Source organism: Nanorana parkeri, unplaced genomic scaffold, assembly GCF_000935625.1.
Source record: "Nanorana parkeri isolate BGI_ZX_2015 unplaced genomic scaffold, ASM93562v1 scaffold2135, whole genome shotgun sequence".
Classification (NCBI taxonomy): domain Eukaryota; kingdom Metazoa; phylum Chordata; class Amphibia; order Anura; family Dicroglossidae; genus Nanorana; species Nanorana parkeri.
In genome coordinates, this window is record NW_017308403.1 from 45,064 (window position 1) to 72,573 (window position 27,510).

Genomic DNA, 27,510 nt, shown 5'->3' on the forward strand with positions numbered 1-27,510 from the left:
TCAGATAAAGTGGGAAGATCCCAGAACCGCTCTCAGCTTCTTACGGTTGTCTGCATCCTCCGATGGGGAGATTTCTTCTAACTTCCTGCTACGGTCGGATAACCTTGTCTGGATTTCCACTGTAATGGGTTGGGTGCATTGGTTGATGGGCTTTGATTTTTGGGAAGGGTAGGGAATGTACATAAACTATTTTCCTCTATTGCTGTCGTAAGTTCGGCGCAGTTTTTACGGACAAGCGTTTTCAATGGCGTTTATTGATTTATTGGTTTCAATAAACTTTGTGGTGTCACAGGACCCAAGCGCTTGTGGGAGTTGAGCGGTTTGAAAAGCTCCTTGCGCACCCTCTGTCCCGAGGGCGGCTTTTTCTTTGTATGGTATTTCTTGAGCTGATCTGTGAAATCGCTGTGAAGCATGTTCACGTAACCTTGCGGCTCACAAAGATCCTGAAAGAAAAAAAAAATGAATATAAAAGTGAGAGGAGAAGATGGTTGAAGTGAACCCGTCGCAAACCTGAGCTGAGCAAAGTGAGCACAGAATTAACAATAGGTAAGCAGAGGTTACCTTCGATGGCAACTGCGTGTGTGCAGGTGTCACCCGCGTAAAGACATCACATGCACTTCAGGAGGGGACTTCCTCCGGTGGGATAAAATGTGGCGCCCAGTCCCCTCCTATTTCCCGCAGCTGTCGGGCTCTCGGGCCATGACCGAGTGCCAGATTTTTCAGAGGTGGTGACACCAAAACAACTGTCAGTCATTTTGGTGTCACCCCCTCGGATGGTGTTACCCTTGTGAAACCACTGGCTCTTTATATAGCTTTCCCAGTTCCAACATAGTGTTGTAATAATACACTATGACCACTAGATGGTGCTTAGGAGCCTATGAAATAAGCATTCATTTCCTGTTCTCCTCTGCTCCATCTAGTGGCCATAGTGTGGTATTACATTACATTGCACCTGAAAAAATATTTTCTCTAGGGATGCACCGATATATATAAGCCACCGAAAGTGCAGTTTTCTGGCCAATATAGCGGGGCATCCTATTCTCTCCTCCCCGCTCGGCGCTGCTCTGTGTCCCAGCCGGGAGGAGAGAAACTGCCACAGGGGGCCGAGCGGTGCCGGAGGAGGAGAGCGCTGAGAGCGGCCGGCGTCTCTCCTCCACGCACCGCTCCGCCTCCTGTCACAGATCAGAAGAGCGGCGGTGTGGGCGGAGGCAGCTTGCAGTGCTATTTAGACCCCCAATATTTCCCCCGAAGCCCCTAAAAGTAAAGTAAAAAGTGAATAAATAAATAAAATATAAAAGAATTTAAAAGTTTATAAAAAATCAAATATTGAAAAAGTTAGAATAAAAAACATTTTCGATTTCGGCTTGAAATTTTTTTTCGTTTTGGGTTTTGAAATTTTAATTTCGGTGCACCTTTATTTTTATTTGCACGGATCAAACATTGTCAGAGATTCGCACTGTGAACTACTCTGCAAATTGTTTATAAATGGACCCCTTTATGTGGATGTGTATCTATACCCAGAACTTTTTTTTATTTTAGTTTTGGATAGAGTGGAGAACCCAGTCAGGTTTAGAACCCAGTCAGGTTTTACTGCTATCTGGGGCTCCATTAGAGAGATTTACCCTCACTGCCTCTCCTGGGGACAACCTTTTTACTAGATAGGAAGTAAAGGAATTTCTCTACCTGAGCCTCTGACTGCAGTAAAACCTGACAGGAATTCTAATCCTTCCCCATTTTATATTTTTTTTAAAAAGTATAGATACAATGACTCAGTAAATAGATATTCAGCAGTTTCTTTGTATTGCTCCATAATAAAAGCAGCCTGAATTTCTGTCTCAATGACTCCCCCTAGCAGGAAAAGAATGTAACTGCTCAGGAACAAAATCCTTCTTTACACAAGAGCTTGCAATGAGCTAGTGTCACAAACGTGCATGTATACAGCTAAATACAGCGCTGTTTTTAAGTAATCTTTGTTTTATTCTTCCTTAATCTCACCTTATGTGTAGAATATCATCGTTACTTATTTAATTTACTCTCAGCACTGTCATTCTCACGTCTATTCATGAATGAATCATTTCTCAGGCATTCCTCCTTCTACTGCAATACATACCTTAACGTTTTCATAAAACTCCTTATAACCGCCCTTCAACAAGTAGAGTTCAGGGTAATATAAATGTGGATATATGTTCTCCTTCCTGTCCAGATTTCTTAAAATACGGCACCTTGAATGAGAGCAGAAAAAGATCATGTAGGGAATTTATATCCATAGTAGTAAATACATTAGACTGCCATAATGACTATATAAAGATTCACATTAGGGTTGCAGCTAACAATTATTTTCATAATCAATTAGCTGTCCGATTAGTTGTTTGATTAATCAATTAGTTGTATTAAAAATATCTCTCCCCCTCTATCTCTCTCCCCCCTCCTCTCTCTCTAACTTCCCCCTCGCTCTCTCCCTCCTCCTCTCTCTTTCTCCCTCTCTTGCCCCTCCTCTCTCTCCCTCTCTCTCCCTTTCCCTCTCTCTCTCCCAACTAATCGGTAATGAGAATAGTTGACAACTATTCTCATAATCGATTAGTTGTTGCAGCCCTGATTGACATTAACTCAGAATGTCTGCAGCTCATGGCTGCCACTAATGATAATGTTCACCACCAATGTTATGTGATTACTTTTTGTAAAATTAAACCAAGTTTAGATGGAGGGTGGATGTCAAATGAACAATTGTCTACTATATTGATGACAAGCATAACAAATGCCTGTGCGTGTAGCAACCCTGGATAAAACTTCATCCTCCGGAGATGCACACAGATAGCTTGTTTTATCTATTGTATCTATGATCTCCGAGGGGTGGTCTTTTGCATTGACTCCCGGCAGACTGTTCCTGTTCATCTTGTTCTTCCTTGTTAGTTCTGCTCTCTTCTTCTTACTCATGCTCTGTACTGACCGTTTCTCTCCATTATTCCACACTTTTTTTTACGCTCTGACTCTTTTTTATCGACATTCTGCTATGAGATGTCCCTACATTGTTAGCTATCTGGACAGACATTGTTTTATCGGCTTATGATTATTTGGCTCTTTTTCGTTTGGCGATAGCAGAATGCAATGTTTTTGTGGATAACGGATTCCTTCCACATACACAGTTTATGTTCTATGTAAAACATAGGAAGCTGCTCTGGGGCATGCACATTTACACAACTGCTTAGACAGTTATATTGGGTCATCACTATGAAGGGGATTCTTAGTGTCCAATAGGAATCTGATGGAGGTTTTGTGGAGGGCAAGCTCTTGATACTAAGACCCCATTCACATGAGCTACATCAGTAAAAACTTTTTCAGCGCTGATTTAAGCTGAGCGACATTGAGCTACAGTGCACATATTGTCACGCTATGTAGCGCTTCTTTTGGCATAGACTTCGTAGCTGCTACATTGGGCTGTATTCAATCAAAAGCGGTCTTGATGTGACATAATTCCTCTTGCTGTTTCCTGCTTATGTTCCTTCTTATATTTCTGTGCAAAAGTGACACTTCTGTAGCGCGACAATGTCGTGCTACACCATTGAAGTCTATTGGGCCAAATTGCACGAAATGCGCCGAAAAATAGATCATGCCCAAGCGACAAGCTTGAGTAACAAGCTGACAAAACGAAATGATGGAGTCTAAAGCGCTACTACCCTTGGGAACAGGGTGCGGGGGGGGTTTGTTCAGGCCTGGAGGGATTCTTGAGTAACAAGCTACAGGCGACATTAATTAAAATGAACATTTGGTGATCCTGAAAGGATTTTCGGTGTGCTGGTGACATTCTTCACCACAATTGATATATAAATGTCCACTTATGCGGTTTAAGTCATTGATATCCTGATGACATCCACTCGCTTTGTGGCTTCATCTGGCACAAACCTTAACAGCCCTGACAGAGTCAAATTTTGGTGAAAGGCCAGACAGGTAGTAAAAGTTATAAGAAAAGAGGAGGAGATCAGTCAGAAATGGAGACGAAAGGGGAATGGGAGGGAGCTTGTCCATCACGGGCCACCCAAGTCCCTGAGCTAGGCCACAACGTGTCTATATAGTGGTCAGATTAGTTGTTTAAATGCAATTCCCCTAAAACAATCTGACTGAAAATACTCACACTGCACAATGCGTGTATTTACATATAAAGGCATGAAATATTTCATCAAGACAAAAATTACAAGTAAACACGAACTGTGTATATTGAGACCTGTTGTGGTCCACTCAAGTGCAGTTCTGACAGTGGCCTACAAGTGCAGTATATTAAACCTGACCCTAAGTGGGGCCCATTCACCTCACAGTCTTCTTGCACTGAACAGGCAGAGCCCTTTCTATTGTTCTGCAGACTGAATCCCATCCGCACACATTTTTATCATTTGGAACATTTCTGTAAATGTTTGTAAGGCTATGCACCAAGTGGTGATCTTCAAGAGTGGCTGTAAGGAGAATTCTAAGATAGCAGCTTTGGTACAAACTATGGAGATGCAGCAACTGGTTCATCTTGGATAGGAGAAGGAGCGCTTACCAAGTGCATCATCTCTTTAAGATCACCACACATGCCAGGATCCAAACATTAGATTTTCCCAATGTGTCCTGAATTAAAGTGACACTAAACTCAGCAGAAACATTTTAGAAATGCATTCAAGTATCCTAACCATTAACAAAAATGTATCTTATTTGTGTATCACTCGGCTGTAGGTCCTCAAATCATCTCTGAATTGGTGCTGACACTGTCCTTCCTTCTGGAGGGTGGCTAGTTTTGTTCCCAATGGTCCCTGTGTGTGTTGTAAAGTAGTCACTGCTCCAAGCTCGCTTCCGTGATGGACTACAATTTCACGTTTAGTTTAGTAATCTGTACTGAGATTGTAGTCCATTTATACAGACATATAGGGGGTGATTTACTACGTCTCCTTAGCAAAGTGAAATTTGCACTTAGCTTACTGAGCGAGGTGAAGCTGTGCCGACTTCCAGCATCCAATTTTATGTGTGCAAAAATTCTCCATGCACTTGACTGTGTATTCACAGCTACCCCTCAATTACTGATCTAAATGGAAATTCGCTTTGTAAAGTGAACATGCGCTACCACCTTAGTAAATCAACCCCATAGTCTTTCTATATGTTTCACCTATTTATTTGACTAATAACTGTGATTAGCGCTAAATGCTTGATAGCTAAACTGTTGTTAGACATTGTATATGCAGAAAGCATGCGTTGTCTCTGAATCTAAAGCCAGTTTTGGTTGTACGCACAGTTTTGGAGCTCTCTCCGAGGAGAATTCACAATGAAATATCAGCACTGTTCGACTCTCGGGAAGAGGCGGCCTCTTTAGAAAATATTCTGATATATGTTCTTCTTTATATAAATTCCAGGCTTCCTGTGTGAGATAGCAACACATTACTTGAAGAACGGCATTAAGAAAATTTGACTGGTAACAATGTTAGCACTGTAACAATAATAATTATACTATACAACTGTAGGTAGCTAAATATAAGAGTTCAGTAGAACTTAACAGTAGAACATAATTTCAAAATGTATTTTAAGGGGTCTATTCATAAACAATTTGAAGAGCCATTCGCCCGGCAAAACGAATGTGTTTAGTATATTTTCTTTTCAGGTCTAATGTAATGTAATCCTGCATTATGACCACCAGATGGAGCTGAGGAGCACAGGAAATAAGTATTTATTTTGTATGCTCCATCTAGTGGTCGTAAAGTGCTATTACATTACATTTAGCCTGAAAAGAAAATATACTAAGAACGTTAATTTATTACTCTATTTGCACAGGACAAATGTTCACAGTGATTCATAGGGCTAATAGCTCTGTGAGGTGTTTATACATAGACCTCTAAGTATTTTGGGGTATTTATTGGATATGAATCAGGGACAGACTGCAGCAATCAGTTTGTATTAGTAGCATTACAACATAATGTAATGTTAGAGCCCTTTAACAATTATGTATATGTGTGTAGAAGTTCATGTTTTTGATACACATTACTGCAGACATTTATGCAAATTTTTAAACATTTTAAATGCAATGTTTTGTGTGCATGCATTATTCAAAGTGGGAGAAGACAGTCTGAATAGGGTTTTTGCATGCTTTTGCAGATGCAATTTAATGTGTGTAGCCCAAGAATGCTGCATGTCCTATATTTGTTTGTGTTTTACTACAAATTAATGGACATGCATGAAGGGACCCTGCTTGAATCCAAGACTACAGCGTGCTTTTGATGGCAGGTTTAGACGCTTCTGAGATAATTCAGAATTCATTGCAGGTGGATTTGACCTACTTTAGCTATTTTTGCATTCCTATAGACTTGTTTGGGGAGAGAAGATGTTTTAAAGTGAACAAAAACCTGTTGGCACACACTCATTGGGCCCATTCACACCAATTCCAGTGCGTTCCAGCATGGCTAGCTGCTGGTACGTACTGGATCACATACTGTAAGTCCCCCCTGTGTTCTGGGTTTGCGTGGCACATGAATACCCGCCATCCGGTCTGGTGCGATAGCACAAAATAGTGCATGCATGCCCCCTCCTGCCACAGAACACAGGAAAGATGTGTTATCCAGTGCGTTCCAGCAGCTGGAACACACTGAAATTGGTGTAAACGGGCACTTAGGGTCCTGGTAAAGGGGGTGGATAGTTCCACAGGTAGTTGTCTAATGTATAGTAGTCTTAGCTAATAATGTTGTATAAGGATAAGGAAGAGAGCCCCAATATTTCCTCACACGCTTACATCTATTTATTGCATGTTTTTCTAATAGGTCTCTGCATAAGACTTCTGAGGTCCACCCAGCCATCCAGCTTATTATGAGGGGCCTTAGGCTCTCCTCATTGAATTGAATGTGAAAGTAAGGAAGGGTGGTGGGGCTGCAGAGCCTGAAAATTCTGTGAGAAGAACCTAGCACTGGGGGCCACATAAATAAAATTATACATCAAATGAAAATTCCAATATAACAATATTTCCACATTTATGGTAGAGATATTATACCTTGATATGCCCCCCAGCATACTCATAAGGATAGCGACAATCGACCACATAGTATTTTTCCACAGTATCCTTATATCTTCCTTCCAGTAGGTTTGCTAGCTGCAGAAAGATAATCATGAAACACAGGACTTGGATTAAAGATTGCTAAACACATATTCCCTCTATAGGTAGAGTATTCTGACTCCGATCGTTGTGATAGCGAAATATATCCCTTGCTGAGACCTCTATGCCTGGCCTGTATAAGCAGATATACTCACTGCGGACAATCCTCGTCAGATAGCTGAACTCGTCAATACCGATTCATTCAAAAGAGGTGTTTATCATTTAACATCAGGTTACAGCAGATAACAGGAACAGCAGATGAATGGTGATAGTATTGTGCGGTCAGAAAATGATGCCTTTCCTATGTACTGTGCAGATTACATGTGTGTCCTTGTTACATGTGGCTTCTAACTGTGGCCATGACACAGGAAGTACTGCACACAGGAAGAAGGAAGGGGCGTACACTAGGGGAAAATACGTCGTCACATGAGGAATAATTACAGAAAGCATGTTTGTTACAACAAAAGGCCACTAGATGGCAGCATAGAATAACACATGGATTTAGCTATGAGAAAATAGTTAGGCAAATCACACTATGTAAAACTTCTATCTATACTAACTTCTACAACATATTCTATGCCCCATTGGGGCGGCACAGTCAGGATAAGGCAGATGTCCCGACAGGAGATAACCAGAGAATGGTCAGACGGTTTGGGTCAGCACGCAGTAGACAGGAGACCAAAACAGGAGACAAGAATGTAGTTGGATCCAGGAACAGGTCAAGACAGTGGGCTAGCAGAGAGTGGTCAGGCGGGTTAGGTTGGCAACGAGCAGTCAGTAATCAAAAGCGTAGGCAGGTTCAGGAAGAAAATGAGGGCAGGCGGCAAGCAGAGAATGGTCAGACGGTCCGAGTCAGCAAACAGGAGGCAGCGCAGTATTAAAGCTCTTTGTACACACAAGAAGATGGCTTGATGACACAGCACCAGCCCCTTGCAGAGCTGGTGCTTGTAAATAAAACTTTGTTTTCATTGCATACTCAGTGGCATCAAACTGACAGTTGTCTGTGCTTCTCTATGCAATGCAGCAGATTAGTGCAGTACATAGCTTCCTGAAAACACCCTGCCTCAGGACGCCTCACAAAAGACCTCATCTTTTATGCAAGCAGTAGAATGTCTCTTGGGAGGAGTTATGCAAATATCACAATACCTTGATGGGCAGATGTCAGTCTGGAGGAGTGGGAGTCCCTAGGCAGGCTATATTTGCATACAGTGTGGCCCTAGGTAACACCCACATGTAATGCTGAGCTTGTATGATTGAAAGAACTGAAATCCAATGAAGGAAAGGGACAGGCCAGGAACGGTAGAGCTGGGGAGGAAAGTACTAGAAGATGCTTGAAGTTCTCCAGTCAGGACTTGAGATGGTCTCTTACTGACTTGCTGCAGCTTCCAATACACATGGTGAGAAGCAGGGCCGGTGCAAGGATTTTTGCCTACACAGGCGAAGGAGCATTTTTGCGTCCCCCCCCCCGCGCCCTCAGACGGCTGCCTATGAACCGCACTTGTAGTCAATTAAGTCTGCCTCCCATCAATATTAATACATGTCTGTACCTCGGTACGGGCATGGATGGGAGTAGAGATCCACCGATACCATTTTTTCTAGACCGAGTACATCAACTATAAAGGACTACAAATACAGTTCCCACTCTCCCCCACATCCCCTCTAGGAGAGCGGTGTGGGGGCAAAGACAGCGTTGTCACAGGAGGCTGAGCTCTCCTCCCGCACTGCTCACTCAGCCTCCTGTGACAGCTGTCAGGATGGAAAGGGGGTACAAGCAGTCAGTGATCAGTGATCGCTGAGTGTTTGTACATAATTGAGCACAGAGTATGGTTACTATATCCTCAATTATGAATGAATAGGAAGTGATCTACATCCCCTCCTGTTCATTCATAGTTGTGGTTATAGTAAACACACTCTGTCCTCATGTTATCAATGATCAGGAACACTCAGTATAGAGGATTCCGGTTCATTGATAACAGAGCCTGGAGAAAAGGCTTGAGGGTGTCCTCAATCTTTTTCTATTTTAAAAGGGAAATACCAGGGGTCTGTTAGACCCCTAATATTTCCCAACAGTAAAGTAAAAAAAAAAATTATTCAATAAAAATAAATAAAAATGAAATATAAAAAAATAAAGTTGCGGGGGGCGGGAACTTGCCTGACGCTCCTCTGCTTAGAAAGGCGGCGATCACAACCGTCAGCGCTCCCTCTCCTCCTGGCCGCTCTGAAGCTGCAGCGTCTGGGAGGAGAGAGAGGGAGCGCTGACAGGTGAAAGTTTTGCCAAGCGTCCGATCGCACTGCGAAGTGGGAGCGGGGTGGGGGGAGCGTAGAAGCGGTGCCATTGACTTCAATGCACCCCTCCCGCCCCAGAACACAGGGGGAAGATCACGGTGCGTTCCAGCAGCTACCGCTCTGGAACCCCCCGCTTTCGGTTTGAACAAGCCCTTATGATAAAGCCTCCCCAGGCCCACCTACCTGCTTGTTACTGTCGCCCTAGTTGGTGCAGCCTCAGCCTGGTCAGATGCTCTGCTCCTGCAGAGCCCACACTGGAAGAGCAGGAAAGTGCCGCTCGCTGTCCACAGTGACAGCCCCGGAGCCTCCATGCTGCCCGCTGCCGCAGCATCTGCCATCGATCCGCCCTGTCAGCTGGCCTGGGGCGGCCGTGGACGGGTCGCATCTCACTCGGCCCGGCATAGCCCCGCCTCCGGTCCCGCCTCGGCCCCTCCTCTTCCACCACCTGACCGTTCTCTCTGTGCGGCCCAGCGCGCCCCAGGGACCGCAACCGCCGCCCTCACCCCATCAGCGGCCCATTGGGCGGCCGCTTGCCTTGTTTTGCGGTAGCGCCGGGCCTGGTGAGAAGCTCACAATGTGCAGTGAAATCAGAGAAAGCCATTTCAGTCCAGGAGAGGAGCCGGTACCACTGTGAAATATTGAACATAAGGCCGCAGTTTTTATCTGGAATGGTCAGCCAGGGGTGGCTGGGAGAGGTCAGGAAGGTCGGTGACCCCAGGGACCTGTCGGACAGACTACTAAGAGAGCAGAGTGAGGGCTCACGAGGGGTGAGCAAGCGTGAGTGTCTTGAAGCTTTGGAAAGCTACCGAGCGAAGCTAAATGACTGTCTTATGTTGCTGTTTCAAGCTATTTTGTGTTTGCCCTTTCAATAAACTGTGGTTTCCTTGACTTACCTGGACTACAGTGGAGTGTCCTTGTTACAAGTGGTGTCAGAAGTGGGATAAAAGCCAGGTTCTTCCTTATAACCTGCTTTACTTTCTGGACCCTCTCAGCCCCTTTGGCTGAGAGTCCTGGGTGCCAAGGTCGCCATCCTCCACCGTGGCATTGGCTTACACTGCCACAGGACATATAAAGCACAAATGTGGATAAAGGTATTACTCAATCAGGAATGACTTACTGTATTACTTGTGATATATCTAAGGTCCTGGTGTTTGCCTCCTTCCACTGGTAAGCTATACCGCTGTGAACAGTAAAAACAAAACACAGGGCTGTGATAAAGTGTTATCTACAGTCTAACTGAACCCTCATTTCATAAAAAATATATAAGTGTAGACCAGCGTTTCTCAACCTTTATTTCAATCATGGCATCCTTTAGAATTGTGCAAAATAGTAGGACACCCAAGTCTAAAAATGTAAATGTAGAAATGCCACATTCCAAAATTACGCACGGCCCCTCCTAAATCCATACCAGAGCCTTATCCTAGATAGGGGTCTGGTATGGATTTTAAGGGGATACCTTATGCAAAAACACAAAAGTCCCCCCTTTCACATCAGAATCACCATTTCACATCAGAGTCACCCTTTACATAAAGAGCCCCCATTTATATTAGGACCCCCCCTGACAGTGCACCCTCCAACCTCTCTCCTCCTCCTACAGTGTGTAGAACGTGATGACTCAGGGATCCTTAGCCCACTGGAGCGGAGGGAGAGCGACGCTGGAAGGACTGGTCTGGGAGCCGGCTCGGAGGATTGGGTGAGTATAACTTTTTTATTTAGCACCTAGACGAAAACTAACACTTAACTCTTGCAGTACGGGGGTAGTCCCACTGCGAGGGTTAATAAAAATTTTGCCCGGAGTTCTTTAAATAACATTTATGTGCCTGGAGTTCAAATTTAATTACTCTTTTTTTCTTTTTTAGATTACCAAACACAGCGAGATCTGCAATTAATTTAGGACATACCTTAGAAAGATCACTAATGAGGTCGTCTTCTTCATTATCGGCAGAATATAAGGTTGGACTGATGTCACTCATCTAAAACAAGGAGAAGATATAGGTAAGGATGTGTTTTGATACTTGGAGCCTCACTTAGGAACAATATTTTTTAAAGAGAAAGGTTACACTGTACAGAAGATTCACATTCCACACATCATTTGCTGAAAATGATGGGAATTATATGATTGGTTGCTATGGGCAACATATAAAGCCCTGATTCTGATTAATGATTAAGACATTTTGGTTAATTTAGACTTGATAGCTCGTAAAATTTGTTTACAAGGTATGATCAAAAAGTCATTTTTCTAGTGTTTACACACAATAAAAACACTCCCAGAATGACAGCAGACATCATTGTCACCATTGCTGCCGTATGTACGCATCTGTAAAAGGTAAATCTACTTATATAATCCACAATTATAAAAAATACACAAACCTGTATAGAAAGTTAGGTATTTCATCATCATGTAACGGTGCCATAGTGCCTACGATTCAGTTACCTGCCATTTTTTTGTCTATGGTGGGCGTCAAAGCGACAGTTAACAGCATGCTTCAACGGCATTAAAAGACAGCAATCAGGTACAAGATCTCTTCACCATGTGTTCCTGCACACTGCATGATCTAGTGCCCTCAGAAAAACTTTATTGATCTTGACAGTCCAGCAGAACCCTGCCTGGGTGCTGCCATTCTGTCATATTTCACCCAACACATGGGCTTAAAGTGACAAAAAACTCAACAGCTGAATCTTAAAAATACATTCAAGTACCCTATTTATGTATCACTCTGATGTAGATCCTCAAATCATCTCTGAATTGGTGCTGACACTGTCCTCCCTTCTGGAGGGTGGCTACGTTGGTTCCCCATGGTCCCTGTGTGTTGTAAAGTAGTCACCACCCATTTATTCCTGTTCTGGCACCAACAACCATGCCACGTTCAAAGTCACTTAAATCACCTTTCTTCCCCATTCTGCTCGGTTTGAACTTCAGCAGATCGCCTTGCATGCCTACATGGATTGAGTTGCTGCCATGTTATTGGCTGATTAGATATTTGCATTAACAAGCAGTTGGACAGGTGTACCTAATAAAGTGGCCAGTGAGTGTATATTTTCAGGAAAAAGTACACTAAAATGAATTTTAGTGAACACAAGCACATTATAATCCCCATTTTTAATGTAGAAAATAAAAGTTGAGGTTGTGTCTAATAAACAGATATCAAATATGTGCTTCTGAGAAACATTAAAAAATGATGGTACCTAGAATGATCAATAGATTATGCTTTAAAAGCTTATTAGTTTAGAGTTACCATAAGTGAGGGACCTAGAATTATCTCTCTCACTCCAACGTGCACAGAGATACTCAATATGTTTAACACAATCTTTGGGGTGCTTTTTATTTTTTTTTTGTTTAATATAATTTATTTATTAATTTACATTTTATGATATATATATATATATATATATATATATATTAGGGCTGTTAATGATTAAAATTTTCGTGTTCGATTAATTAAAAATTTTTAAAATCGATTAATGGATTAATTTTGATTATTGCTATCACAAGGCAGCTAACAAGCACCCCATGTAACAGCATTGGGCAGGTAGCAGGTACTCTTTATAGAGACATCTATTAGACCCCTATTGTCTTCCCTGCCTTCTGCTTCAGCCAAACGAGCAGGGACAGTTCTAGGAATTTTGACAGCTCTGAACCCAGAAATGCTCATAGCTGAGAACTCCTGGGTTCACATGAAAAACTGAAAAAACTAGAGAATCCCCTTTAAATGTATGTTACCCCTTGTTTTATTAAAGGCCTCATATGTGTTGCAAATGTGGTGACTGCTATCAGTGTTAATCTTAAGTTACTAAGCACAGTAAAATCTCCTCTGTAGACAAGCTATATTGATGCTTAGCTTACAAGGATATAACTGAGCATTCTCGCAAAATGAAATCAATAGTGATCTTGGAAAGACTTTACCATAAACATTTTATTATCGGAAACGTCTTGAAGGCCCTTTGTTTTGTCGTTCCTCCGTGTGATGGGTCCTTCTTTGATTTCCTCTGTTCTGTGACTTTGTTGCATTATAACAAGCTCTGGGCTGTGGAACAGTTCTGAAAGCTTCATTCTAGATTTTTTCTTCAGAAGGAAAAAAAAAAATATATAAATTGTATAATGTTCATTTCAGGCATTTAAAAAAAGAGCAACTGCAAGCAAAGAAAGGAAACCAGTCAGTTAACCATAAGATCACAATGTCCTCTCACTTTACCCCAATGCAGAACTCCAGGCAATAAACCGGGACTGATATTATGCATTTCAAAGACACGCTGTATTAGCCTTTCTCAACCTGGGTTCCATGGAAGCTTAGGTTTCCTCCAGAGTTTGCTAGGGGTTCCTTTAGCAATGAGAACATTCTGCCGCTCAGATTAATCACTTCTGACACCAATTACCTTTTTATCCATCTGTAAGGGGGGCATTCTTCCTTTTGACTGTCAATGTAAGTGACATTCTTTCCACTGACCACCAATGTAATGGGCCCTTCTCCACTGACCACCAATGTAATGGGCCCTTCTCCACTGACCACCAATGTAATGGGCCCTTCTCCACTGACCACCAAGGAATGGGGCCTTCTCCACTGACCACCAAGGAATGGGGCCTTCTCCACTGACCACCAAGGAATGGGGCCTTTCTCCACTAACCACCAATGTAACTTTGACCTTCTCCACTGACCACCAATGAAATTATGTACTTTTCTACTGACGTGCCTTTCTCCACTGCCCACCAATATAACAGTGCCCTTCTCCGCTGAACAGGAATCTATGAAGACCCTTCTCCACTGAACACCAATGTAATGGGGCCCTTCTCCATGACTGCCAATGTAACCAAGTCCTTCTCCTCTGACCACCAATGTATAAGGACCCTACCCTGACCACCAATATATGAGGGCACTACACTGATTGCCACCATAATGTAGCACTTCACGCATCTCCAATATATGTCGGCATTACACTGGCCACCTAGTGTAAATAGGCATGACAGTGACCACCAATGTAAGGATGACCTTTTTCACTGACTATCAATGTAAGAGGGCAATTTTCCACTGACCACCGATGTGATAGAGCACTACTGTTTTCACAGTCTGCATTTCATTTCTAGCCAGGATTATTGTTTGTGTAATTGTGTATTTCATTATTATAACTGAAAATAAGCCCTAAGTGTCTATGCTAAATATGCCATATTACTTATTCTTTTACTCATTCATATATCCAGAATCTACCATTCACGTGAATATACTGCAAGCTGTAGATATACTGTAGTAATTATTAGAAGGGGCTCTCTGAGACCCGAAATATATTTTAAGGGTTTCTCCATGTCAAAAGGTTGAAAAAAGGTGCAATGTATATTTCAAAGCAATATACTAAGTCACAGAAGTTTAACCAACTTCTCCGGCCATTACAGTACATACACGTACCTTTCTGGTATCTGTTTGGCGTTTGTTCTCCACATTGTCTCTCACATTTCCTCTTCTTGTTGCCTTCTTTAACTAAAACAAAATAAAAAAGTTACTCCAAAGCAATCTCCAGACTGATCTCAATAAAAGTTTATTGATTACTTTATAGGTACAGAAGAGCTTTCCATGCACCAACATCTGGAGCATAATGCAGACTAAAAACACATCAGACAGTAGGTCAGCAAGCCACTATAAGCAAAATCATAGGATAGCTCAGTAGTTTTTGATATGCCATATAATAATACACAAGACACATGTCTTCCAGTGCTGCTGGGGTAGAGGGTAAAGCTGGCCATACACTAAAGTAGTCACCACTCCAAGCTTGCTCCCATGATGGACTACAATCTCAATACAAATGAGTAAACTAAACCTGAGATTGTAGTCCATCACGGGAGCGAGGTTGGAGCGGTGACTACTTTACAACACACACAGGGACCATGGGGAACAAAAGCATCCCCCTCCAGAACGAAGGACAGTGCCGGCACCAATTCAGAGATGATTGGAGGATCTACAGCCGAGTGATACACAAATAAGATACATTTTTGTTAATATTTAAGGTACTGGAATGTATTTTATAAGGTTTAATTCTTGAGTTTGGTGTCACTTTATTCTCCTTGATATAAAAAAAAACGTTGATCTTGTAAAACATTCAGAGATGTCCTGTGTTTTGTTAACTCTTCCATGTTATCTCAAGGAGCCCAATCAGCCCTCCAAGTTCTTATGCTGGGGCAGAACAATAGCTCTCATTTTGTAGAGAGATTGTATCTACATAATACCGGCATATAGGCTGCTTAATAATACATTATATTCATATTGCTGCTAAAGTAACCCTTTCCTATGAGTGATATGGTGGCTGCCATTGCTAACCTTCGTCTGAAAATGGTATTTGCATGGCTATTGTTATGCTGATCTTTTGGCTTTAATACTTTCTGATTCGCTCACCCGCTACATACATGCCTTATTACGGGTTAGTGATTTAAAGTATTGAAGTAAGAAGGGAAAAAGAGGTTCCTTAAAGTGGAAATAAACTCGCCTCCCCTCACTAGCGCTGACTTCTGCGCCAGTCTTTTTCTGGGCTCCAGATCTTCAGCCATCCTGATTGGCAGGACCAGATTGACGTAACTACTGTGCATGGGCACGGGAGTTCATTCATTCTGACATCGAGGTTTGCTGAGAATGTACACTGAGCTGCGCATGCGCACCACAGAGTACATTTTAAAGGCATTTATGAACAGGCAGGTAGGTTTGTCTTATTGCAGAAGAGACATAGCATACATGCTTGCATTTTTTAAATTTACTTCCACATTAAAGTGTGTCAAGTTTTGGCTACGCTCTAGTTTCATACTATGGGGGGAATTCATCAAAACTGGAGCAGACAGAATATGGAGCAGCTGCCCATAGTAACCAATCAGCTTCTCTCTTCAGTTTGTTAAGTTAAGCTTTGGAAATGAAAGAGAGAAGCTGATTGATTGCCATGGGCAACTGCACCAGATTCTGTCTGCTCCAGCTTCAATACATTCCCCTCTTTGTCTCTTCTAGCGCGGAAGGGTTATAACCAAAGCCGTCACAAGGGGGGTTGCGGCCCGCACCCAGGTGACACCATTGGAGGGGTGACACCAAAATGACTGTCAGTCATTTTGGTGTCACCTCCCTCCGGAAAGTCGGGCACTTGGTCATGGACCGAGCACCCGACAGAGAAGGGGACCTGGCGGCATACCTTATCCAGCCGGGTGACTGTCCCCTCCTCTCTCTGCCGGCGTCCATCACCATGATGGCTGCCGGCAGGTATCAATAAGATCACAGCGCATGCGCGATGACGTCATTGTGCAAATGTGTGGTGACATCGCGCGCATGCACAGTGACGTCACGACAGGCTATCACCCGGTAACCGCTCCAGGTGACACCTCGCCTCGGGACGCCCCTGGTTAGAATCTCGGTCAAGTTCCATAGCTTTCTGTTTCCTGGCTGGGAAGATCCACCATTTGTCTTAGTGACCATAATGGTGTGCTCCGTGCATATAGGTTCCTGCTTCCCTGGGAACGGTAAAAGTATTGAAGTAAGAGGCTCAACATGACAGCCAGGCTTCTAGTGTGTGCACAATGAGACCAGCAATGGCAGCCGCTGCCCAGGCTTGGTGTGGTTAGTAAATAGTTTCTAGAGGGAGTTCACTTACCGGTTTATGGATGGTGTATTCTAGTGAGGAATCACTGCAGAATGAATGACATAAGGAAAAGTTATTCATAATATTCCCACTATAAAACAATACCGCTGGTTGCCATTCAGCTTTTGCAATGTTTTGTTTAGAGGTTAATGTCATTTGTATCGATATTTCATTAAAAAAAAATATTTCTGGGCAATTAATAAATGCTGATTTCTTGTATCTCTCTGGCACTCCAATGGCAAGATATTTACAATGCTATCCAACTGATGTAGCAATTCTAAAGTCAGTTCACGCTGTCATACTGCCCAAAACATCTACCAAAGTGCACAGTAAACATATAACTGGGGAATCCAGCTGTAACAGTACAACCCAATTCTTATGCCGCTGTGGTAAGTGCTGGGGACAAGAAACTTCTGTCCAAAATCCCATCACTACAGTCTCTGGGAGCTATAAGAAACTATATGGTGATCCTGATCAGTGGTGTCCCTAGACCAGAGGTGCCCATTAGGTAGATCGTGATCTACCAGTAGCTCTCAAAGCTGATGCTGGTAGATCACACAGGGTGTGAATGGCGGCCCCTTTATTCCATTTTCATTTATTTATTTAGCTGTGCACACATAATTACCTATTAGCCCGAGTCAGCTGAGCGAAGCTCCCTGACACCTTTCTGATGGATTCTGGTGGTTGAAGTGCCATGTATTACATCAAAGAATATTAGTTTACACAGCCAGTTGTACTACACTGTTTGCAAAATACAAGAGCGGGGAGAGACAGACAGGAGAGAGAGCAAGGAGAGACAGCCAGGAAAGAGAGAGAGAGAGGAGAGACAGCCAGGAGAGAGAGAGCAAGGAGAGACAGCAAGGAGAGAAAGCCAGGAGAGCGAGGAGAGACAGCCAGGAGAGAGAGCAAGGAGAGACAGCCAGGAAAGAGAGAGAGAGGAGAGACAGCCAGGAGAGAGAGCAAGGAGAGACAGCAAGGAGAGAAAGCCAGGAGAGCGAGGAGAGAAAGCGAGGAGAGACAACCAGGAGAGAGAGAGAGGAGAGACAGCCAGGAGAGAGAGCAAGGAGAGACAGCCAGGAAAGAGATATGTGACCCAAAGATATGCTTCAGGCTGCATCATTATAGGGATGGCCCTGTTCATGTTAAACTAATTCTTTATTGACCATTATACAGACTCTAATTGTTCCTTTAAAATATCATATAAAAACAATGTTAATCTTTGTGCACATCGGTATGTTTGGAGTCTATAGCTTGCTATGTATGCGTCTAAAATTTGGCTAGTATTTTACTATATAATAACACTTTTAGTAAGTAATACAATTCTTAAAACAATTCTTAATACATGCATATTAGAGTATAATACTGTATATAGCTGTAAATTATAATGATAAACTATAAATAGGTGATTCAGAAAATGTGTGAGAGTTCCTCCAAAAAACAGTTCATTAAAAATATCCATGAGATGGCCCCTCACCTTGTGCTGCAAGTCTGTGGAGGAGTTGACTCAATGGGAAAATCTAAATATGAAAAAAAGAAGATTTGAATAGTTAGGGTGAAAAAAAAAGCTTTTTGTAATAAAGACCGTTCCCTGCTGCTCTCTCCTTGTGCAGGGTGACTGGTCTTGTCTCTGCCCACTCCTGTAATAAAGACCACTCACTTCTGCTCTCTCTCCTTGTGCAGGGTGACTGGTCTTGTCTCCGCCCACTCCTGTAATAAAGACCGTTCCCTGCTGCTCTCTCACCTTGTGCAGGGTGACTGGTCTTGTCTCCGCCCCCTCCTGTAATAAAGACCGCTCACTACTTCTCTCTCTCCTTGTGCAGGGTGACTGGTCTTGTATCTGCCCCCTCCTGTAATAAAGACCGGTCACTGCTGCTTTTTCTCCTTGTTCAGGGTGACTGGTCTTATCTTTGCTCCCTGCTGTAATAAAGTCTGGTCACTGCTGCTCTCTCTCCTTGTGCAGGGTGACTGGTCTTGTCTCCGCCCCCTCCTGTAATAAAGACCGCTCACTGCTGCTCTCTCTCCTTGAGCAGGGTGACTGGTCTTGTCTCTGCCCCCTCCTGTAATAAAGTCTGGTCACTGCTGCTCTCTCTCCTTGTGCAGGGTAACTGGTCTTGTCTCCGCCCCCTCCTGTAATAAATACTGGTCACTTCTGCTCTCTCTCTCTTTGTGCAGGGTGACGGGTCTTGTCTCCGCCCCCTCCTGTAATAAAGACCGCTCACTGCTGCTCTCTCTCCTTATACAGGGTAACTGGTCTTGTCTCTGCCCCCTCCTGTAATAAAGACCGGTCACTGCTGCTTTTTCTCCTTGTGCAGGGTGACTGGTCTTGTCTCCGCCCCCTCCTATAATAAATACTAGTCACTGCTGCTCTCTCTCTCTTTGTGCAGGGTGACTGGTCTTGTCTCTGCCCCCTCCTGTAATAAAGACCGCTCCCTGCTGCTCTCTCTCTCTTTGTGCAGGGTGACTGGTCTTGTCTCCGCCCCCTCCTGTAATAAAGACCGCTCACTGCTGCTCTCTCTCCTTGTGCAGGGTGACTGGTCTTATCTCCGCCCCCCTTCTGTAATAATGACCAGCCACTGCTGCTCTCTCTCCTTGTGCAGGGTAATTGGTCTTGTCTCCGCCCCCTCCTGTAGTTTTCTGCAGGCAGCCTGTAGAGGGTGGAACCTGCTGGGTCCCTCCCACAGCTCTACTCTCTGCACCGGCTCTTTATTCTTTGTGGTTAGTGAGGAATATATTTTAATGAACATATTTGTGCCCGGAGTTTAGCTTTAATGCAAACACTGAATACAGCAAATTAGTAAAAGACTTGTAAATAACAGTGAGTAGCTAACAATAAAAATATGTTTTTTGCTTTTCTCAGCTGCCACTTCAAACAAGACTAAGACAGGGAAGAAAAAAGTGTTTCTATAATGAAGTCGTAGAGATTACTGTGAAAGCAGAAATATGCAGTGACAGAAATCCATTTGTGTGCTCCTTTCAGAGATGATTAACCCCACGCTGCTGAGTATTGAACCCGCTATGTAGACGGTGTCAGATCACCTAGGTCTCCTGGTGACAGCGTGGTAATGAGACACAGCATGCGGCAGATTGTCATATGGAGATAATTAACCTGTTCTGTGTTGGAGGGATACTGGCTCTAACCTGAAAAGGCCGCTGTTCCCATGGTAGTGTGTAACGGTGTCTCGCCGGGGCTGGGATTCTGGGAGTCAGGGGACAGTTTCAGCCTTCTCCTTGGACTGATACTGCAGAGGGATAACAAAGACAATTAGTAGGGATTGTTGTGCGTTACCAAAATCCAGCTATGTAGCAACCAATCAAAATGCAGTTCATTTAGACATGAAAATAACATATAATGCATCCCTATATTATTAAAATAGCATTAAACCCTACTTGTTTTTTTTATTCGGTAGTATTCACTTACACAAGGACATACAGCATCCATTATTTTTTAGCATATATCCCCATTCTCTTACTTTTTTGTGGCAGTCGTTCTGTATGGATGTATGCTCGCTCCTTCAACTTTTGGTCAGGTAGCACGGGGAGCATGCACTGTAGCGGTCACATGACCACTCACATCAGCAGTGGTTTGTTCCTTATCCCATTATTAGTACTGCGCACTCCCATACCTGGCATGCGCACGCCAACTTTACGTACTCCATCTTGCCCTTCCTGGGTTGAAAAGCATGCGCCGTAGTTCAGGTTCGTAACTAGAAATCACAGGGCCCCATAGCAAAGTTTTTTATGGGGACCTGTGATTTCTAGTTATGCCCCTTGCAGAGCCCACCTAATATCCCAAACAGCCCACCTGAGAGTGACCCTGCAGAGCCCGCCATTAACTCGCCACGCCACTGCCGTAGTTGCATCACATGACCACCATCACCCCTGGAGAACAAGGCGCATGTGCGACCATCACGGGGCTTGATGTGACAAAATATGCGTGAATAAAAGACGCTTTATTTTTGAACACTATCCACTGGCGTGCTGGTGACATCACAGGCTAGGGCGCTCACGTAAGGGTGGCTCCATTAGACCCTGCTAAGCAGTGGAGCCACCCTGATGAAGATGCCTGCCAGTGTATGAGCAGTATAAGGCTGGATTCACACCTAGGCGACAGCACTTTTGCACGTTTCTACGTGTGTTTTGGCCGCACGTTTTTATGCGCTTTAATCAAGTTGAGCGTTTTTGTGAGCAGATTGTGACACATTGATGCAAATGAGCAAACGCGTGTAAAACGCGCAAAAACACAGCAAACGCATGTTTTTGAGCATTTCCATTGAAGTCTTTGGAGCCAAGAAGTGCCTAATCTGCCAAAAAAGAAGCTTGTGTACTTTTACCAACTAACTAACTACATGTGACAAAACGCTTAGAGGTGCACATGGCCAGAGAAATGAATGGGATTTTGTTTTGGTGTTTTTATAGCGTTTTTTAGGGCAGAAAAAGCATTACAAATCACTGTGTGTGAACCAGGAGTAAAGTGACACTAAACTCAGGAGTAAAAGCTTAAAAATACATTCAAGTACTCTATGAACAAAAATGTATCTTATTTGTGTATCACTCAGCTGTAGATCCTCCAATCATCTCTGAATTGGTGCTGACACTGTCCTTCCTTCTGGAGGGGGGCTGCTTTTGTTCCCCATGGTCCCTGTGTGTGTTGTAAAGTAGCCACCGCTCCAAGATCATTCCTATGATGGACTACAATCTCACGTATTGTCTTGTATTGAGATTGTAGTCCATCCCGGGAGTGAGCTTGGAGCGGTGACTACTTTACAACACACACAGGGACCATGGGGAACAGAAGTAGCCACCCTCCAGAAGGAAGGACAGTGTCAGCACCAATTTAGAGATGATTTGAGGATCTACAGCCGAGTGATACACAAATAAGATACATTTTTGTTCATAGTTAAGGTACTTGAATGTATTTTTACGATTTAACTCCTGAGTTTAGTTTCACTTTAAGTCCCCCGGTGTTTTATCAGAAAGCAGTAATGAAAGCTCTGATGAGCACAGGAACTCATTACCTGTCCATACAGTTGAGATGATCCATGTTCCCAGAAAGAGAAGTGACCGGTGACAATCCCAGATCCGGAGAGAAGGTCAGAACCTCATCCAGGCTGTTGTCGGAGTTCCCATCTTCACTTCTGGTGCTGATAAGATGTAACGCGTCCATATCAACTGGACTTCTGTCACCTGCAACATAAGACATCCCAGCATCAGCTCCCTTTTTGTATACTGTCACAGTGTGCAGTTTTCCGATGTGGCAGTGCACAGGACAGGATGCGTGTTTATGTTTAGATACCTAGCTCACAAATGATGCTTTGAAGTGTTTGCTTGTTTGAAAGTCCCTCTCTGTCAACTCATAATGAATAGCCCTTGGTGATGGTTTCTACAACAAACTCGGCTCAGAGCAGCAGGCTACATCTCAGGGAGCTTTGTCAAGCCAAGTGTATAGCAGCTCCTGTTGTGGAGGAGGGGCCATACAGCTAGAGAAGCCATAGGGAAGCTAATACAGGTGCCTAAGCAACATAGCATCCAATTCACCAGAACTTCACATTACACAGCTCGGGGACGGTTTTGCATTTTAATGACTGTCATTGTCATTCTGGAAACATAATATGTAGATGTGTCATAAGTACAGCAATGTAAAGAGTAATGAGGTTAATGATGAGCATTGAATGATGTGAGTTCTTCCACTTGCACATTACTTTTTTGACATTTCTAGATATGAATTTCCTATTATTTGGCTTATTCTCTGAAGAAAATAACAATATGCCATTTTTTATTGTAGTATCACCTTTAACCATAGCTCCCAACTGTCCTTGCTTTGTAGGAATAGCCCCACTCTTGAACATACATACATACATATATATACACTGAGTGGCCAGATTATTATGACCACCCCATCAGTACTTCGTTGGGCCGCCTCGTAACTCCACGAGATGTTGAAAGGTGATGCGAGGAATCTGACACTGCACTGTTGCCCTTCTGTTGTCTTGTACCAGTCTTGCCCCTCTCCGTTCTGCCCTAACATTGACTAGTCGCTGACGGCCACAATTCGCACGCTCAGACCCAGATTTTCGGCTGGTCGTCCGGTCTTTAAACACTTTAACAACAGCTGCTCTTGAACATTTAACGAATTCTGCTGTTTTGCTGATACTCGCTCCATGGCTTGAGCGCCAACAATCATTCAACGTTCAAAGGCTGTTAAATCGCGTTGTTTCCCCGTATCTTCAGAAACATATCACTTCTACTGTCGTGGTAACCAACCTGCTTCCCTATTTATAATGGTCTGGCCCTCTAGTAACTTCAGCGCGAAATTATAGCTAATTTGCCTACAAACGTCTGGTGGTCATAATAATCTGGCCACTCGGTGTATACTGTATATATTAGTCCTTATTTCTAGAAAAAATCCCCTTTTAGGTGTGATGTATAGATTTGTAGGAAAAACAAACTTTATCACTAACTAAAGTTCACATTTAGTGATATTCGAGTCAAAATGTTTTTAAGCTAATTCACAAGCTGAATAAATAATTTATAATGGATGCAGCTCCTCGATGTTTCTGAGATTTAAAGGGTTATTAAACCCTCAGCGGTTTTTGCATATATATATATATATATATATATATATGTGGCTAGCAAACAGTAGATATATGCAACACGATTAAAAAATGACTTTTTCAAAGGGTTAATACTTACCTGCGTCACCGTCTGAACATCTGAAAATTTTCTCGGGCTGCCGCAAAGGATCTTTGGAGGGGCGCGAATGCGCAGTTCAGATGTTCGGCCGGGAGACGAGGAGAGACACAAGGTAAGTATATGGAGCAGCGTGCACCCGCACAGACTCCGTGGTACATGAGCGAGGACAGAGGAGTCAGCGCCGGATCGGAGACCCGCACCCAGCGCTGAAGGGACAGCTGAAAACTACACTAAAGAAGAAGATGATCGGATTAAGAGGCATGCTTTAAGGTAAGTCCTTACATTAGCACTGTGGGGGGGACTTTAATGTCACTTTAAGTAAGGTATACGCTACTAGAATTTTGAACGAACGGTCGTATGTAAAATCCCGTCGGAACGTTCGATACTCGCATCAGAAACTTGCCGATCGTCATTTAAAATTCTTTTAATTTCCGTTTTTGTGTAACATTCGATTTTGGAAGGATTGGAGTTTCCAAACGAAAAACACATTCACTGTTAGAAATTAATTTGATCAAGAAACATTTTCCAACACGCTCCTTCGATTTTGTTTGTTTGTTACTGTGGTCAAAATCGACCCCATTAACGAAAGTCAAAAGAACATTGCGAATTCCATTTCGTTCGTTCGAAACTCTAACCGTGTATACCCTACTTTAATTTCTTGCAGAATCAGCTGGTCTTCTGAGCACTGGCCCTGATATCCTGTTTTCGGGTGGCTCCTTTCTCTCGAAGGGTGCTATGGAGCCACCCTTGTGTGTGCTATTAAGCTGTATGTGTCTCCACAGGCACAGTTAGGACCACACTACACATAGGGGCCTTGACGAATCATTATCTGCCGCCCGGCTTCCTGATTGGGAGGGAAGCCGGCTCCATGTTCCCTCGTGGCATTGCCGGTCAGACCGGAAGTTCCAGTATCGGGATAAGTATCGCATTTGGAATCGATGCCGATACTAGTATCGGTGTCAGTGCATCCCTAATTGTTACTGTTCTTCCTTCTTCCCAATTATTGGGCAGACTTTGATGATATAACTTCTGTGCACAGAAGGTATACCTCTCCCCCAATCCTGGCTCCATTCTTGCCATTTGCATGATGACAGGGATAAGCAGGAGTGTACATTGCACTGTGCATGTGCCGTACAGTGTACACAGAAAATTGTAAAAAATGCTGGAAGGGAGAAGCAGACTTTTTTTTTCAATGTCTCTTCTGCCAAGAAATTCGACTTTCTACAGTAGCAGTTTTTTATGTCTAGTTACGCTTTAGTGTTTTTTCTTTTTCATTATGTACCCAGATAGCAAGGATAACTTGCCACAAACTTGTGGCAGGTTTAAATTGTAATTCTTGTTAACTTGCTGCACACATTCCTGGCGAGTTGTAGACTTGCAGAACACTCGCAGCACAAGTTCTAGGTGACACTTTTAGAATTTGGAGCCAATTTGCTTGGCAAGTCTATAGCAAGAGTCCTGCAGGTCATAGCAAGAGCTCTGCAAGTGTACAGACACTTTTCCAAAGCACGTTGATCTGGGGACTTGCAATGCAGACTTGCTGTAATTGTGCAACAAAATTGTGAAGCTTGGCAAGTCTGCAATAGTTTAGCAAGTCATTTTCAAACTTGCAACTCAATTGCTTGCTATCTGGGTAATAATGTGTAGACTGCATCAACAGTATTTTATAACCCCCTAGGACAAAACATTAGATTCTAGTCTTAAAAAGATGAATCGGCATCCTACTGAAATTTTTGTAGCTCGGGTTATTTTTGGGCAGCTATTTGCAAGTTTTTTTTTTTAATAGTTTGGAACTTTGCATGAATGATCTCCATTCTTATTCTTTATAATACAAACATTTTATATGAGCTGATATTCAAAGCCCAAGAGCAAGTTCGTAAAGAGCGAAGAACAAAATTGCAGCTGTCAATTTCTTCCAGTGCAGATGAGAAAATCAGCAGCAGTAATTGGACCGGTTCCCACGGGCAATGTAGATACATGTTGACATTTCCTGCAGTTTGTATTTTTTTTTTATACATAGTTATGATTCAACAAAAGTATCTGGTGTAGATCTTCCACTCCCCCTATGCAACATGTGGGTAACACAAAGAGAATCTGCTTAAAGGAGAACTATGGGGTCAGTGCTTTTCCCCATAGTTCTCCTAAGGGTAACGGGAGGACACAAACTAGCGTCCTCCCATCAACCTAGGCTCAGTATACCGCGAGCTACAGCTCTCTATATACTGAGACCGCCGCAGCCCGGATCCCGACATTACTGTCTGGATCCACCCAGCTGCGTGATTGACAGCTGGCTCTGCCTATCTAGAGGCAAAGCCAGCTGTACCCGCCCCCTCCTCCGTCCGTTCCGCCAGTCAGCGCTGGAGGATCAGATAGGCGAGGGGGAATCCCTGCAGGGAGCTGTGAGTGACAGTCACTGCTCTCTGCAGGGATAGATCGAGAAGTGAGCGAGCAACGGTATGTGTTCTCTCACTTCCCGATCTATTGAGCCGAACTGTGACAGTTTCATTGTCACACGTCGGCTCGAACTAGGAGGTTGAGTGATTTTCACTCACCTCATAGTTCTCCTTTAATTGTTACAGACAACAAAAAAAACAGTAAATTCAAACCTAACTTGCTTTACATGAAACAGTGTATAGTGCAAAGTCCGGTAACCTATAGCAACCAATCATAATTAATGTGTGAGGCCTCGTTCACACCAGAGACAGTGCGTTCCATCCTGATTTTGGCCAGAACTGCATCGCATTATGTTGTGGGGCAGGAGGGGGCGTGGCGGTCCATTGAAGTGAATGGCACCGTAGCCACGCCCTCCGGCCGCAATGCGATCGGCTGCACGGGAACGCAAGGCACATTATGCCTGCAGTCCGGTCCGATCAAATTAGTGCTTGCTTGCTCTATTATCAGAAAACAAATTCTTATTAGTTGCTGCACTCTAGACTAAGGGCGTGTTCACACCAAATCCGGACCAGATCTGCATGAGTTTCTGCATATGGCACTGCGTTTTTGTCACGTTCCGGTCCCTTTTTTTAAATGTAACTTTTTTATCCTAAAATGGGCTTTCAGTGCGTTCCAGGGCATTTGCATGCATTTTTTTTATACGTTTGCATGTGTTTCGGTGCGTTCCAGAGCAGAAAAAATAGGGCATGCTGCAGTTTTTCTACATGTTCTGGAACTGAACCCTGCCGTGTGAACTAGAGCCCAAAATACCATTGGAATACATTGGATGCATTTTTTATGCTTTCTGTAACTGCTCTGCACCTGCTCCGCACTTGCTGTGAACAAGCCCTTAGGCCCCTTTCAGACGAGTGTTCCGATCAGGTCCACATGCCAGTTTCTCAGGCGGACCCGATCGGATGCCAAATGTAAGTCTACGGGCAGCCGGATCGAAATGTCTGGTTACATCCAGTTGCTCCCGGCTCCAGCCAAGTCCGGAAAAACAAACGTAATGATGTGCACGTTGGGTGACACCCACCGGCCGCACCGGGTGACACTTGGCCGGTTGGCGCCCCTGCCGCCTCATTATGGGGTTTCCCCTGGTCAGATGGGTCCTATACCTCCGCCCCCCCACTTGCAAAGATTCCTCCTGCCGGCGTGTATGTCCTGTAGTGTTGTATGAGGTGTCGGAAGAAACCAGTGCACAGAGAAGGAGGAGCAGGTATGTACACAGCACCTGGAAGGTGGTAGCTGTAGAACCTGTTCTTTTACAGGGCTGGTGGTTTTTTTTTGGAAGTCACCCGGTGGTGACAGGGTCACTTTAAATTGCTGATTCCTCGTAACCATGGTAACAGTACAGGAGATGTATACACTTACTAATTAAGTCTGCTAGAATCCTTGTATTC

General features: G+C 43.6%; 1 protein-coding gene across 1 annotated transcript; it reads right to left on the minus strand.

The window, feature by feature from the left end:
* On the minus strand, positions 1-27,191 carry LOC108800788 (M-phase inducer phosphatase 3-like). The gene is made up of 14 exons (XM_018572789.1): positions 26,975-27,191; positions 22,000-22,168; positions 20,123-20,223; positions 18,459-18,501; positions 16,997-17,030; positions 14,785-14,856; positions 13,288-13,451; positions 11,290-11,356; positions 10,506-10,568; positions 7,001-7,099; positions 5,259-5,383; positions 2,111-2,222; positions 296-443; positions 1-119 (listed from the first exon to the last, which is right to left on the minus strand). Exons 1-14 carry the CDS (start codon positions 27,189-27,191, stop codon positions 1-3), a joined length of 1,533 nt encoding a protein of 510 aa, XP_018428291.1.
* Between the last annotated feature and the right edge of the window lie 319 nt (positions 27,192-27,510).

Bases quoted from the DNA above. Each gene is read 5' to 3' on its own strand.
- LOC108800788 (XM_018572789.1), bottom strand. From the start codon at position 27,191: ATGAGGCGGCAGGGGCGCCAACCGGCCAAGTGTCACCCGGTGCGGCCG. The intron at 18,502-20,122 runs GTTAGAGCCAGT...TTTCATATTTAG, and splicing joins GGGAACAGCGGCCTTTTCAG to ATTTTCCCATTGAGTCAACT. The intron at 17,031-18,458 runs GTGAGGGGCCAT...TTCATTCTGCAG, and splicing joins CCACAGACTTGCAGCACAAG to TGATTCCTCACTAGAATACA.